This window comes from Salvelinus namaycush, chromosome 3 (assembly GCF_016432855.1).
Source record: "Salvelinus namaycush isolate Seneca chromosome 3, SaNama_1.0, whole genome shotgun sequence".
NCBI lineage: Eukaryota > Metazoa > Chordata > Actinopteri > Salmoniformes > Salmonidae > Salvelinus > Salvelinus namaycush.
In genome coordinates, this window is record NC_052309.1 from 76,489,918 (window position 1) to 76,504,845 (window position 14,928).

General features: G+C 41.4%; 1 protein-coding gene and 1 long non-coding RNA gene across 2 annotated transcripts; one reads left to right on the forward strand and one right to left on the reverse strand.

The window, feature by feature from the left end:
- Positions 1–2,651: 2,651 nt before the first annotated feature.
- LOC120039132 (phosphoribosyl pyrophosphate synthase-associated protein 1) lies at positions 2,652–13,775 on the forward strand. The gene is made up of 10 exons (XM_038984656.1): positions 2,652–3,013; positions 3,578–3,630; positions 5,714–5,780; positions 6,187–6,359; positions 6,864–6,979; positions 7,094–7,149; positions 7,255–7,400; positions 10,422–10,492; positions 10,687–10,833; positions 11,543–13,775. The coding sequence occupies exons 1-10, from the start codon at positions 2,931–2,933 to the stop codon at positions 11,699–11,701; spliced, it is 1,071 nt and encodes a 356-aa protein (XP_038840584.1). The 5' UTR covers positions 2,652–2,930; the 3' UTR covers positions 11,702–13,775.
- LOC120039142 lies at positions 10,583–14,632 on the reverse strand. Its single transcript, XR_005475309.1, has 3 exons — positions 14,554–14,632; positions 13,194–13,274; positions 10,583–10,891 (listed from the first exon to the last, which is right to left on the reverse strand). It is a non-coding gene; the product is annotated as an uncharacterized LOC120039142 (long non-coding RNA).
- Positions 14,633–14,928: the final 296 nt, after the last annotated feature.

A 14,928-nucleotide genomic window follows, 5' to 3' on the forward strand; every position in this document is an offset into this window, starting at 1 on the left:
GGAGCAGTCTTTTGTTGGTTTAGTTTTCCTCCATAAAAAAGGAAAGATCATATCAGTAACTAGAATGTTATTTCTGTTGTCCACAGGTACACTCCCTGAAGTATCAAGTTGCACATTTACAAACCTCGACATTTCATGGCCTGTTTACTGTTGGCAGTGTTATCTCCAGACATGTCTTGTTATGAATTAAGTTTGATCCTCCTTTTTCTTTTGAGATTGTGCTTTGACATTGTTGTAGAAGTTACCTTATTATCTCACAATCTCCTTCTTTCCATCCTTGTGGTTTGGTAATAATAGATACAGTAACAACAGAGGGGGTTGGGGACCTAATCAACAAGAGACTTGTGGATTGGATGTGTAAGCAGAAAGTAGGTTACATGGGAGTCAAAAAATCACTATTATACAGTATACGGGTTACAAGCTTGAGCTGATACATGTTCAACACCTTGCTTTGTGAGGTCCAATTCCTGTAAGAGTTTTTCTAAACTTTTCCAACAAGGAAATCTATGTAAAACATGAAAGATGTCCATAGAGAGGACAGTTTTTCACTTGTACTTTTTCATATGAGAGGGATCGATGTTTTGCAAGATATAAACTTGAAGGGATTTGTCATCTCAATAAAGTAGTGTGAACTTGAACACATACCCAAGGATTAAGGGCAGGTTTGCTGGGTGTGGACGTTGTCTTGTCAATTAAAAATATATGGGGAATAGGTTAGTCAAGCGGTGAGCAGTGCAAGCTGGAACATGTGCCACTGTGACTCTGCAATTGATATTGTGAATTTGATACACTGGACTGCTTTCCACATGATGTTAATGATCTTCCAGGGTCTTCAGTAGGCTTTAGCTTACACTCACAAGACACGGCTTGCAAAGTGTTTCACATAAAAAATATATTTGTTACAGCACGGATCTTTCTCCTTATGTCCTGGCATATTAGTGTGTAGGCCAAACTGTTTGGACACTACAGACAAAGGTTGGCAGATCGCCCAAAACGCTTGAGAACACCATCGTGTTCATGAGAGTCTCATCTTCCCATAGAGGGGTTCTAATTGTTTTCTAGGCCAAACCGTTTGGACGCTACAGACGATTTCTGTAGCGATATCTCCTGGTCTGACAAACACCGCTCTAGCTTGGTCACCTTTCACCGCAGATGCGGAAGTGCGACATAGGCAAATGCGGTGGATTGAGACACATCCAATGAAAAAAAAAGCAGATCTCTAGCTTAAACTGACAGCTTTTGATGTTTATTTATTTATTATTATGCTAATTAGATTTCCACAGGGGCGCTGACATCAACCTTAGGGGGTGACGGATTTTGATGGGCATTTTTTTATTGTGTTACTTAGATTGACGCATGGGTCTGATTAAAACTTGACAGTTGTTTACCTCTTGAGGTTATTTTGAGCAATTGCAAGAAGAAACCAAATGAACAGGAACCACCCACCCCCCCCCACACACACACAGACATCACAGGTGCTAAAATGTTTCCATGCTTATTTTATACATAGCCTAAAGGAAAACATGAATGTATTGTTTTTGGGTATCCTTTGTAGGATAGATAGATCAGAGATGTCCTGTCAACACAGCAGTAGTGCATCACATCAGCACTATCCGCATGATGATTGCTGCAAGAAGCAAATCAGATGTTCAACTAAACTCTTGACTTCAAGCCCAAAGTTCGGCTGATGGAGATATTGAATCATTTCATTTTACCGTCCAAACGCATTGTATGTAGCCGGCAACACATTCGTATCCGTAGTGGACCTTTTTTGTACCTGAAACATTTTCCATTAAGGCTGCATAGGCTTCACCTTCCTCATTAGCTTTATTTAATGGAGAGAAGGTGGAAAAAATTGGGAAAATATGCGTACTTTCCTTAAAAACGTTTTCCACCGCCCTGCTAGAGTGGCTAAATGTTAATCCCGGATGTTGTATATCGCGTTCAGCCAATCAGGTTGCAGCAGTCTGTTTTTTCACCCCTAACCTAATAGAGCCCCACAGTGGAGTTGTCAAAGCTCCTGACTGATCTTTTCGACTCATTCAGTCAAAATAACAAATCTTTTGACTAATTTTGTTCATTTGAGTAAGTAATGCCCAGAGCACGCAGGACTACCGACCAGCAAATGATGAACTAAAAACTCCAAAGAGTCATGCTTCTTACAAGCCTCTCATTCACATCTCATCTGCATGTCAGTGCAAGAGGTGTCACTACATTCCCTGGTTCAAATCCAGGCTGTATCACATCTGGCTGTGATTGGGAGTCCCATAGGGTGGTGCACAATTGGCCCAGTGTCGTCTGGGTTTGGCTGGGGTGGGCCATTATTCTAAATAAGAATTTGTTCTTAACCGACTTGCCTGGGTAAAAAAAATACAACATTAGAATAATATGGACGGTGAAATGAAACGACTCAATATCGCTGTCTGCCGGGCTTTGTGCTATTTGACTCCCAGTGCAGGAATCTATATAACCAATTGTTTCAAAAACACTCCCGTTACCAACTAAAAATACATACAACTAATAACAGGCGGCAGGTCTGTCAAATAAACAAAAAATACCTTCACCAGATTGGTATTTTGATTCGGTTCAGGATTCTTTTTTTTGGTGTTGTTCATCTCTTGCACAGCCAGCCAGCCACACACAGTCAGACAGACAGCAAATCTAAAGAGGAGCTAGCCGCAAGCAATTTATTTCGCTCAACTAGCATAACTGTCTTGGGAGATTATATTTATACTGGATTTAATAAGGTCTAATAATAACAAAGTGCATTTTAACATCAACGTCGCACGTTTTTGTATCTTTCTTCGTATGACTACCTAACAGTTAGCTTAGCTTGCTAGCAAGCTGCAAGTGTGGTAACGTTAGTTTGAGAAGAAGCCTGCTAGCGGTTTACACAGGTGCTAACGTTAGCTAGCTAACCAGCTGCCAGAATGAATGTCGCAAAAAGTGGTTATCGGGTCTTCTCTGCCAATTCTACTGCAGCATGTACAGAACTAGCCAAGAAGATAACTGAGTATGTATATTTTATTGTTCTAGCTAAATGTACGTGTTATGATAGATAGCTAACCAGATAATGTTGCTAGCTAGCTCGCTAAAATGTGTATGCTGGTGTTTGCAGGTGCATGGCCACAGATGAAGTCATTTGAATTATCCAAGGGTCTTGCTTACTGTCATTAATCTATTGGGTTAATGAGTTGGTCATTTGCTAGATGTTGACAATGACATTCAGAGGCTTAAGGGAATTGATTTAATGTGAGACAATGTTGGGTGTCTCGGCTGTGTGAAACTGGGAATGTCTGTTATTAACGTTAGTGACATTGAAACAGGGAGCGAGTGCCTGTGATCTAGCTGAACACTTTCCATGTCTAGATATGCAAGTTAATGGGCCCACTGTCTCTGAATTACAATGTAACACATTACAACATGTTGCTTGTTTGCTTGGGTTTCAAATGGTAGCGGTACAGCAGGCTTAGTTAGAGTGGGACCAGTTTCCATGCAGGGCCTCTGTCCTGTCTGAATAAGACACATCACAGTGTCATACCTCTTGTACTGATTTGTCTGGTGTGTTTTTTCACAGACGACTAGGAGTTGAATTGGGCAAGTCGGTGGTCTATCAAGAGTCCAATAGAGGTGAGTTGAAACCAATTATGTATATAACAGGGGAGGCTGCTGAGGGGAGGACAGCTCATAATAATTGAAATAATAACATGGAAACCATGTGTTTGATACCTTTCCATTGACTCAATTCCAGACATTATTATGAGCCGTCCTCCTCTCAGCAGCCTCCACTGGTATACAGTGCATTTGGAAAGTATCCATACCCCTTCACTTTGTTACGTTACAGCCAATATTCTAAAATTGATTACATTTTTTTTGAAATCCTCATTAATCTACACACAATATCCCATAATGACAAAGCGAAAACAGGTTTTTAGAAATGTTTGTAACTGTATTGCAATTTTGAAACTGAAATCACTTATTTACATAAGTATTCAGACCCTTTGCTATGAGACTCAAATGTTCTAAAACTTGATTGGAGTCCACCTGTGGTAAATTCAGTTGATTAGACATGGAATGGCACACACCTGTCTATGTAAGGTCCCACAGTTGACAGTGCATGTCAGAGCAAAAACCAAGCCATGAGGTCGAAGGAATTGTCCGTATAGTTCCGAGACAGGATTGTCTTGAGGTACAGATTTGGGGAAGGGTACCAAAACATTTCTGCAGCATTGAAGGTCCCCAAGAACACGGTGGCCTCTATCATTCTTAAATGGAAGAAGTTTGTAACCACCAAGACTTGACATAGAGCTGGCCACCCAGCCAAACTGAGCAATCAGGTTGAAGGGCCTTAGTCAGGGAGGTGACCAAGAACCCAATGGTCACTCTGACAGAGCACCAGAGTTCCTCTGTGGAGATGGGAGAACCTTCCAGAAGGACAACCATCTCTGCAGCACTCCACCAATCAGGCCTTTATGGTAGAGTGGCCAGACGGAAGCCAGTCCTCAGTAAAAGGCACATGACAGCCCGCTTGGAGTTTGCCGAAAGGCACCTAAAGACTCTCAGACAACCAAGATTGAACTCTTTGGCCTGAATGCCAAGCGTCACGTTTGGAGGAAACCTGGAACCACAGGGGTGAAGATTCACCTTCCAACAGGACAACGACCCATAGCACAAAGCCAATACAATGCAGGAGTGGCTTCGGGACAAGTGTCCTTGAGTGGCCCAGCCAGAGCCTGGATTTGAACCTGATCAAACATCTCTGGAGAGACCTGAAAATAGCTGTGCAGCAACGTTCCCCATCCAACCTGACAGAGCTTGAGAGGATCTGCAGAGAAGAATGGGCAAAACTGCCCAAATACAGGTGTGCCATGCTTGTAGCGTCATACCCAAGAAGACTCAGGGCTGTAATTGCTGCCAAAGGTGCTTCAATAAATTACTGAGTAAAGGGTCTGAATACTTATGTAAATGTGATATTTCTGTTTTTTATTTGTAATAAATTTGAAATAATTTGTAAACTTTTTTTTTGCTTTGTCATTACGGGGTAGATGGGGGGGGGGAATGTAATACATTTTAGATGGTTGTAACGTAACAAATGTGGAAAAAGTGAAGGGGTCTGAATACTTTCCGAATGCACTGTATAAATCATTGGTTGGAACCAAAATGATTTTCTAATCGTTTCGTTCTGAACAGAACCATCAATTTTATTTTTCATTCTGTTGCAGTGTTCAGACAGCAAAATTAATTTGTGAACCGTTTCTAACCCCAAAAACAGTTTATATCATTCCTTTCTGTTCCTTTTTAAACCTCTGAAATTGAAGATTTTTTAAAAACATTTAGTTCGACATTAAATCACCACCAATTAGTGCGGATAGAATAGCTTGCTATGGAGCGGCCAAGCTATTTACATCAACAAAAAAAACATTGGTTCTGTTCCCTGAACCAGTTCCAACTCCTAGTTGAAATCCAGTCACTCTGCCTACTCTGCTAATACAAAGGACAACTTATTTGTTTGGCCTGATACAAAGCATTTTTCTCTTTTTGGAAAACATGACATGTTACAGATGAGTGTTTACAATGGCTTGATAATTATGTCTGAACTGAGTGTTATGCCCTAGTTGACATAAACAAGTCTAGGCACATTTGGGGAGCTGTAAGTGTAAAGTTAGCATTTTACCCACACTTGCTGTTGATTCAACTTTGTGACCCTTGATAGAGACCAGAGTAGACGTGAAGGAATCTGTTCGCGGCCAAACTATCTTCATCATCCAGACCATACCCAGGTGAGTAGACTGAAATATGTCATCTCCTCCACACTTCTGTTCTAGGACACACACACACCTATACTGTGTGTGTAATATGGTGCAGCCTTTAGGACTATGCATATCAATCTATGTTGTAGGAGGGGTATTCACACAGTCACATCACGTGTTAGGTTGCATTACCCATATTCAAACCTGTTTGATTCACACACTATAAATCAGGCACAAGCTCATCTACCATAATATGAATAGCTACCAGTGTTATTAATAGCCATCCTTTTATCTGTCATCTGACTTGGCGTGCACAAGCTGTACTGAGCATATGTTGTTGCCCTCTGCTGGAGAGTTGCTCAGCATGAGTTTGCACTGACCGCACCATAAATGTGACCATTATTTGTTATTGACACTTTTCCCTTGTTTTAACCAGAGATGTCAACACGGCCATCATGGAGCTGCTGGTCATGGCCTACGCCCTTAAGACCTCCTGTGCAAAGAACATAATTGGGGTCATTCCCTATTTCCCCTACAGCAAGCAGTGCAAGATGAGAAAAAGGGGTTCCATAGTGTGCAAGCTGCTGGCTTCCATGCTAGCCAAAGCAGGTAATTACAGCCTGTATGCAAGTGTTAACAGTTTACTGTTTACATTGCCCTTGACCATCTGTGTTAAAGGAAAATGTCTACATTTTTCAACTTCATATTTGTAATCTCCAGCCCCACCGCAACATCAATATATGTGAAAATGGCGCGCTTTTTTTGTTTTGTGGAAAAAAATATAGAGGAAGATAAGTGTTTCCAAAGACGTCAGCGGTGTGCATCATGTGATTTTAACCAATAATGAGTAGGCATTGACTTCTAATTGTCTACTAGTTGGTTGATGTCATTGGAAGCACGCATCCACCTATTTTTTTTACTACAAAACAGAAACGTGCCATTTTCACATGTGTTGATGTTGGTGTTGTGCTGGAGAAGAACTCGAAGTGGAAAATGTTTTACATTTCCCTTTAAACTTGCCTCTGTGGTTGATTTCTCATTCTGCACCCTTTCTTAAAAGCAGTCTGCTGTTTCCTCAGTCTCTTTTCTCATCCTCTCTTTTTCTCCTTCCAGGTTTAACTCACATCATCACCATGGACTTACATCAGAAGGAGATTCAGGGCTTCTTCAGTTTTCCAGTGGACAACCTGCGTGCCTCCCCCTTCCTGCTTCAGTACATCCAGGAGGAGGTAACCATCTCACTGTAGCTCATGTGCAATGCCTGGTAGTAAAGTTGTAAGATAGTAAACTACACACAGCAGCCTATTCGATGTAAAATGTGGGCTCCTCTCACTTCCCTTCAGGTCCCAGATTACAGAAACGCCATTATTGTTGCAAAGTCACCGTCTGCTGCTAAGAGGTAACATACTATTTAGTTACGGAGGCCTGGAGTGTGATCATCTAATGTAAATAATGTAAAAGGGTGTCTGCATTTCTCCAGTGTTTTCTTGCTGTTGTCTTTCAGAGCTCAGTCCTATGCAGAGCGACTGCGTTTGGGCCTGGCAGTGATGCATGGCGAGGCTCAGTGTTCAGAGTCTGACATGGCGGACGGACGACACTCTCCCCCCTGTGTCCGTAACACCTCAGGACACCCTGGGCTGGAGCTGCCTTGTAAGACCTCTCTAGAAGCCCTATATAGCTTATAGCTTGGTAACTAGCCAGGTGTAGTTATAGTCAGTCTGCCATCAGATCAAATTGAAACTGTATCTTTGTCTGTAGCTTCCCCAATTCTTTAGTGTTGGTCAGGCTGTGTCTGTAAGATATAGAAGGATGCATAGATGCCGGTACTCGTCAATGGTTGCATCCAAAAACATGTTAAGTGTAGTGTGAAATGTTCAAGTCTGAATTATTTGAATAATTATTTCAACCCCCCCAAAATATCCATGGCAAAATCCTCATCATATGGATTTAATGTCAGCACTAACAGCTTCATAAGTGATGATTCTGCTATAACCATTTTAACACCTGACATTATTTTTAAAGGATCTTGAGTTGTGTAGCCTATTTACTGCACGTTCTAATTCCACAGATACACTGCCTCTACTAATGTTGCGACCTTAGCCTCCCTAAAATGTAAAGGCATTCATACCAAATCGTTTTAGAATTGTTTGCATGTTTAAAAATGACATTTTGAATAAGAGAACATACATTTTGTTTTTCATTTTGAGAGAATGACAATAACTTGATATTGGATATGTCTCATTTTCTCAGTACATTCGCGGTAAGGCTGTTAAAACAGTTGGGTCTGACAAAACATGGTCAGACTTTCTGTCTGGGCTTTGTGTCATTGGCAAATGACTCCAGAGTATTTATTATGCCAACTGGCTGTGTCCCCCTTCAGCTTTAGTGTTTGTAATAATATTTATATTATTTACTTAATTTATTATCCTTGACTTAAAAAATCCTCTTATTGTAAGCTTGGGTCAGTTGCAAACTGTCCTACACATTTCTTGAATGAATAAGCTTAGAGGAATGGTTTTGGATTCCTCACGGGTTAGCTTTAAAGATTTTGCTTCATGTAAGAGGATTTTCCCAGTCCTGGCTTCATGTCTTCGTAGTCTGTTATGTCGAGTCTCTGTGGATGTGTGTTAACGTGGTGTTTATTTGTTGATAATAGCTGGCAGCAAACAACAAGCTCCATTCCCAGGCATAGAGCTCCCAAGTACGACCGTAAACTTAATTCACTTTTGACCACCAAATGGTTCCTCTCCAAATGGTTCCTAAATGCGTGCATGTAGTGATCAAGGGTTTTCGAATCATCTTGCCAACAAACAGTCTTAAGTGCAAGGTCCTCAGTTGTGATTTGAGGAAAGCATAAAAAAGACAATCAATGGTTCAATTACAAATGATCTGGATCAGTTAGTTGATGTGGTCCAGCGGTACAGATCCATAGTGGATGTACTGACGCCTATGTACCCTCACTGCATACTGTTGAGATCCTCATCAGGAATGGATCAATGTCTTCCTTGATCCACAGTCAGGTCTCCAGCAGTGTGCCGGTGTCAGAGGCAGAGACTTCAGATTGTTCTGCAAGATGGCCTGAAAGCCCTCCGTTAGTTGCTTTGTGAGACTCTCTTCAATCATCTGACAAATGGAACCATTTCTCCCAGATACATGTTTTTATTTTCATCCGGACTCATCTTGCCAGTCAACACATCATGCTTCCCTATTGAAGCCTCGCCCGAAGGAGTCTGATTAACACCTGGCCTTCAGAAATGCATGTTTTGAATACTAATTAAGCATGCCTTTGATATATAGGCCTAATACAGCATGATAGGTAGAGGAAACAGGATAATACTTTTTTTCCAGATCCAGATTTTTGGGTGGGTGGCAGCATGTTGTTCTTGTGTGTGCTGCTGAACACACAGTACAGTACACCACAGTAGGTCAGGGTTATGTTGTGTTCACCCTCTTCCCTGCTGCCCATACAAACCAGTGGGCTGCTGTGTCACACACCTTGGGCCTTCCCACATTTAAGTAACTATAAATCCTAAACGTGGACCCTCCATGTCAATAACAACACATCTACTGGTTTGGGTGTGAATATGCAAAACTGATTATAACCTCAAACCATGACTATCACATATTAGTTGTGTTATAGCATATGTATTCCTTAACTCAGCAATGCTGGCTTCTAGCATCATTGAGAGGATTGCTGAGATCTTCAGGCTTTTCAACTCTTGCCTCACATATATCCAAGACAAGTTTATCTTTAACATATGTGTAGGCCTAACTATAGTTTTTACTAGATCATTTTGATTAATTTCTATATTCTACCTGAAAACATTCTAGGTAGTACCTCTTTAAGACTACAGAAGGTTTTAAGACCTAGTGGTGATGTTGATGCATTTTGAAAAGCTGAAATGTTCCAGTGCTTATTATTGCTTGTGTGTGGTCCCCTGTAAGGAAGGCATGTGTTCCAGGAAGGAATGTGTTCCTGGCATGAACCTGTGTTCCCTGCTCATCTCTAGCTTCCACTCCCACAATCAGCTTCCCCACTCTGGCTGGCTGATTGTCCATCCGCTGATTGTGCGCTTCCCCCATTGACTGACAACAGTGGTGTTCAATAAGACAAACCTGGAACATTAGTAAGCGTGTGATTACCTCATCAGTGCTTGTCTGCCTCTATCGTTTTTGATGGATTAACAACAAGATTAGGTTGTGCATATTGCTATATGCAAACTGTTGCCAAATGTCTGCACTGAGCTCTGAGCAGACACTGTGTTGTGGAGGCAATTTAATATCAGCGTCTGATTGGGTATGCTGGGCAAAAAGCCTGTCATTTTGATTATCCTTGTGCTGGAATGAGTTTGGCATTCCATTTAAATCTATAAGGGTATAATTGGGACAATTGACAGAATTTATCTAATTTCCCAATTACATCTCATTTTGAAAAGAGAATGTTAGTCAGTTACCCAGAAGGGGGGGAATTGCATGGAACATCAACTATTAATTGAAGAATACATAATCATAACAGTGATTGAAATTGGACTTTGTAATTGTGGAAAGCTCATACTTTTTAACCCATTTTACCCAATCTACTCTGAGATGTATCCTCATTAGTTTTACTGTTTATGCCTATGGATACTGTATGTGATGACAAGCAGTGACCAGTTCGTTCTTCCTTTTCAGTAATGATGGCCAAGGAGAAGCCCCCTATCACTGTTGTAGGAGATGTGGGAGGAAGAATCGCCATCATTGTTGTAAGAAATGTGCCCCTTTGTTTGGGCCATTTGTGGTTTTGTCCTGGAAGGCCTGTGCTAAAATGAGCCACTTGAAATTAATTTGCAACATTTTGCCACATTGTATTTAATAACAATATGACAGCCTTAGATTATGGATGAAGGAACTACAGGCGTACATCATTTCCAATCCCGTGGTTGCCGTTCTTTTCCAGGATGACATCATCGACGACGTGGAGGACTTTGTGGCGGCAGCTGAGATTCTGAAGGAAAGAGGAGCTTATAAGATCTACATCATGGCTACACATGGGCTGCTGTCTGCCGATGCCCCCCGTCTTATTGAGGAGTCTGCCATCGACGAGGTGAGATACAGATGTAGGATCTTCATTTCAGACCGTCTGCTACAGCAGGAAAATAATCCTGCAGCAACAGGAAATGTGAATTATTATGTGGATTATAATTAATAGATGTTTTTTGAGGGGTTGATACATTTTTCATGATGGAAGATCAAGTGGAAATGATAAACTTCAGAAGCCTTTTTAAACTTCAATTACACTACAAGTTTTAGATTTCCTGCATTACATTTCCTGCAACAGGGTGATCAAATTAAGATCCTCCATCTGTAACAGCAGCCCTGTGTTCTGAATTTATCACTACATCTTGAATGGGGAAGTGCTCAGTTCCTCATCGTAAAAGCTTTTCAGTCACTTTACAACAGAAAGGCAGTGGCAACACTTTCTATGTACCACCTGTGTGCAAGATATTGCAACTTGATTCGTAGGATGTTTCGTCGCCTGTATAAAGGCTGTTATAAGATACGGTAGTCAGGCACAGTTCAGTCTGGGAATGAGACAAAATAGACCACGCCGACGAACGGTTGAAAGCAGCGGGTGGCCCGGCCATCCTATCGCCTTTGACCACAGTACATCGTCCATCATTTATCATTTATTTCCAAGCGACTCTACATGTAATATCTACACTGTTCGTGGACACCCAGCAGGTGATCTACTGCACACGGCCGACCTTCGTTATGGTGTTTCCTCCTCTGATCCCTGTCTGTCTGCCTCCCAGGTGGTGGTGACTAACACCGTCCCTCACGAGGTACAGAAGCTCCAGTGTCCCAAGATCAAGACAGTGGACGTCAGTATGATCCTGGCCGAGGCCATCCGCCGCATCCACAACGGGGAGTCCATGGCCTACCTGTTCCGCAACATCACGGTGGACGACTAGGGCCAGAGACATAGGGTTGAGTCTGTGCTGGAGGTGAGGTGTTAGGAGAAAACCGGTGGTATACACGCTATGCTCCCCTCCCCTCTCCACAGTCCTAGAAGTGCATACTGTCCCTGTTGTCTGCACCTTCACACACAGCCTAGTTCAGATGACTAGGACGAGGGGGAGTACCGTCATCATATCCCCTCTTACAAACCAATAAAATGCATTTTCATCAGCTTTTAGTGCCCGAAACATAACATGGAGTTGCTCAATAAAAGTGATAAAAGAAACAAAAAGTTAAGCAATACTAAAAGGTTGATTTAACATGCATATTTGTTGTCAGGTCATTTGTGTTTTTTTTGCCTTACTATGCTAAGGTCTGGCAAACCAGCAATGCATGAATTACTGTACCTCACCTCCATGGTAGTTTTGATGTCTTATTTAATTCCTCCATGCTTCAAGATATGAAGGGATTTGTTATTTTGTTGGTTCATTGTTCACTGTTTTTCCCACCTGAATAAAAGGTGTAGGGTGAGTGTTATGATGAAAACTAGCTTTCCTTGTCTAGCCCAGGGGTGGGAAAAATATATCTGTATTGTTTGGGGGGTGGCGGAAATTATTTTGGGTCGAAAAACTCCAGGCCACTCTTGAACGTCTGAAGCTAGATAAAAAGTATGTAGAAATTATAATGGACCGATATTTTTTTCAAACTGCCCTTTTTCTGGCCCACAAATTGCTTTTGAAAAAAATCTGTGCGGCCTTCTGATAAATGTTGAAATCCCGATGTGGCCCTCGAGCCAAAATGATTGCTCACCCCTGGTCTAGCCACTGTCAACATATCTAATGATGGCTTTTTCTTCAGTTCTCCGTTATGAAGGAGGGTGACCGTATTTCACTCTGTTGAAGTATCTTCCCAATAACATCACTTATTACTTGAATCATTTCCCCCCCACCTCTGGCCCTCCAGGCCTACCGAGCACTGTGACTGCTTTGCATTTAGATGCAGGTGTGTTAATGCAAAACCTACCGAGAACAAAGCTAAAGGAACCCTAGTACAGCAGCTCCCAACCAGTTCTGTGTTCTGTGTGACACCTAAGCCTCGTGAATTCAGGCTGACTCACCAAATACATCTAATAAGACCACATGTATTGTCTACCACCACACATTAGGCCACAGATTAGGAACTTTTGACCCACCATGTTTGAATCCCAAACACTGTCCTAGTCATTGTTACTGTATTGGTCCAGTCAGTCAACTGTTCTCTGTGTAACTGTAACAAATGTCATGATTGCAACAGATCGTTGGGCAAACTGTATAACATCAGCTGGATATCTGAATGGATATAACCTTTTATATTAAAGGGGGATATGACATCCTGACTCTGAAGTAGACTTTCCTATATAGTCTTGTTGCTTCTCATTGGCATTCAGAAAGACTGACAATATATGCATTATGTGTCCATGCTGCGGTCATGGTTTTGAATATAGAAATTGTAATCGTGACCCTTTACCGTATGATGTATGGAATTGTGGTGTCAACTTGCTGATCAGGAGGACTGAGATCTGTCATGATGGATGCCATTTAGTGTCCCCTGTGAAAAGATGTGGACTAATAGTCAAACTGATGTTCAAGGGAAGTCATGTCTGAACAATCTGTTGGAGCTTTAAGCCCTAGGAGATATGCTTCTGAGGCAAATGCATAATGTATGTGAAGGAAAAACGCTCTTAATGCTTGTGCCTATGTCTCTGGTACAGCAAAGTCTGCAAATGTAAATGTGTTGCATTCCGTTCGGCAGAACTTTCTCTTTACCATTCTTTGTTACTTTTGTTGTTGACATTCGTTCCTTTGTTATCCTGTAGGATGTGCTAATTGTAAACCGCTAACTATACCTGTGTGTGGTACAGACATGAGGAAAGGTCCTTCTTGGAGAGAGATAGCTGTTGCTATGCCAACTCATATCCATGTCTTCCGATAGCACGTTGATTTGTTACTTCATTCTCATTGTCTGATCTTGATGTAGCCTATTTGTGAGTTTATGATTTAATCGAATAATTGGTGTCTGCATCCAATTTTTTGTAAGTTAAAATAAACCTTTGGCTTCATTTGTTTTTGCCAGACTTTTTATTGGTGAACAAAATTGTTATGTGTGTAATAATGTAACCAGTTACATTTTATTCTGGAGAATTCTAGTATCTCTAGTCTTAGCAATCAATTGACTCTTCTGTTAAAATGAACCCTTCACATTATTCAGGTCAACCTTCATCAGATCCCAGAACTATTGATTTGTAGTTACACAATTATTTGACCATCGTACAATCCCAATATTGTCAGTTGTTATACTTGATCAGGGGAAAATACCACTGAGTTTTATCTACGCTTTGATCAGAGAACATTACTTCTGGTTTGTGTTGTTGTAGTATAGCTACCTAATGCAGTGAGTGGACAGTACAGTGAGACAACTTCTTCAGATGAAGTCAGGGACCCTTTACTTGTTCCAAACTTCTCAGGTTTCTACTCATCACTGAGGAGCTTTGACCAAGTCGAGGGGCAGAGACGGACTAGAAAACTCTTATCCCATGCAGTGGAGGCATTGGTAAGGATGCACATGCTAAAATACTTCACCACCACTCCTAAGAACTGTAAAAAGGTATGATAAAGACATTATAGACTAGTAATAGAATCTCTTTTAACTAGAAGAGCTGACTTCTGATGTTGACCCTATGAAGTCTTGGATCACAGAAAATAATTTGCATGCATAATATTTAGGAGCTGTAAGTTAGCCCATCACCTATAAAATAATGTGTACATTCTTTAAGTTTTGATAGATGGTGAACGGAAGCCCTTCCAACCCCGGAGAGAGTGGTACGCACCTGAGTGTGGGTCTCTGTCGGTGAGCGGTGGTGAGTGTGAACCAGCTGGTGCATTGACAGATGTGTGTTTAAACAGGACCCAAAGAGGAACTAGAGTGTCACAGATCATAGGTCACTTCCTCGTCTGGGTAGAGGGAAACAATGCACCGTGTCTCTGTGTGTGGCTGGAAAGGGGAAACATATTTCTGTGTGCATGTGTGTGCACAGTACTATATATTAGAATTATCACTAGAGCACAGTTGTTAGTCTTAACTTTCATTAAGTACACTTATACTGGATTCTGATTGTTACTATGGAAACATTATCTGCTGGTAATTGTTGATATAGATAGCTACAGGAAGTTAATATAGATAGCTAATGTCCATGCAACCATAT

Coding starts and splice junctions, on each gene's coding strand:
- LOC120039132 (XM_038984656.1), top strand. CDS start 2,931: ATGAATGTCGCAAAAAGTGGTTATCGGGTCTTCTCTGCCAATTCTACT. Junction 3,631..5,713: donor CTATCAAGAGTCCAATAGAG/GTGAGTTGAAAC, acceptor GACCCTTGATAG/AGACCAGAGTAGACGTGAAG. Junction 6,980..7,093: donor TTCAGTACATCCAGGAGGAG/GTAACCATCTCA, acceptor ACTTCCCTTCAG/GTCCCAGATTACAGAAACGC.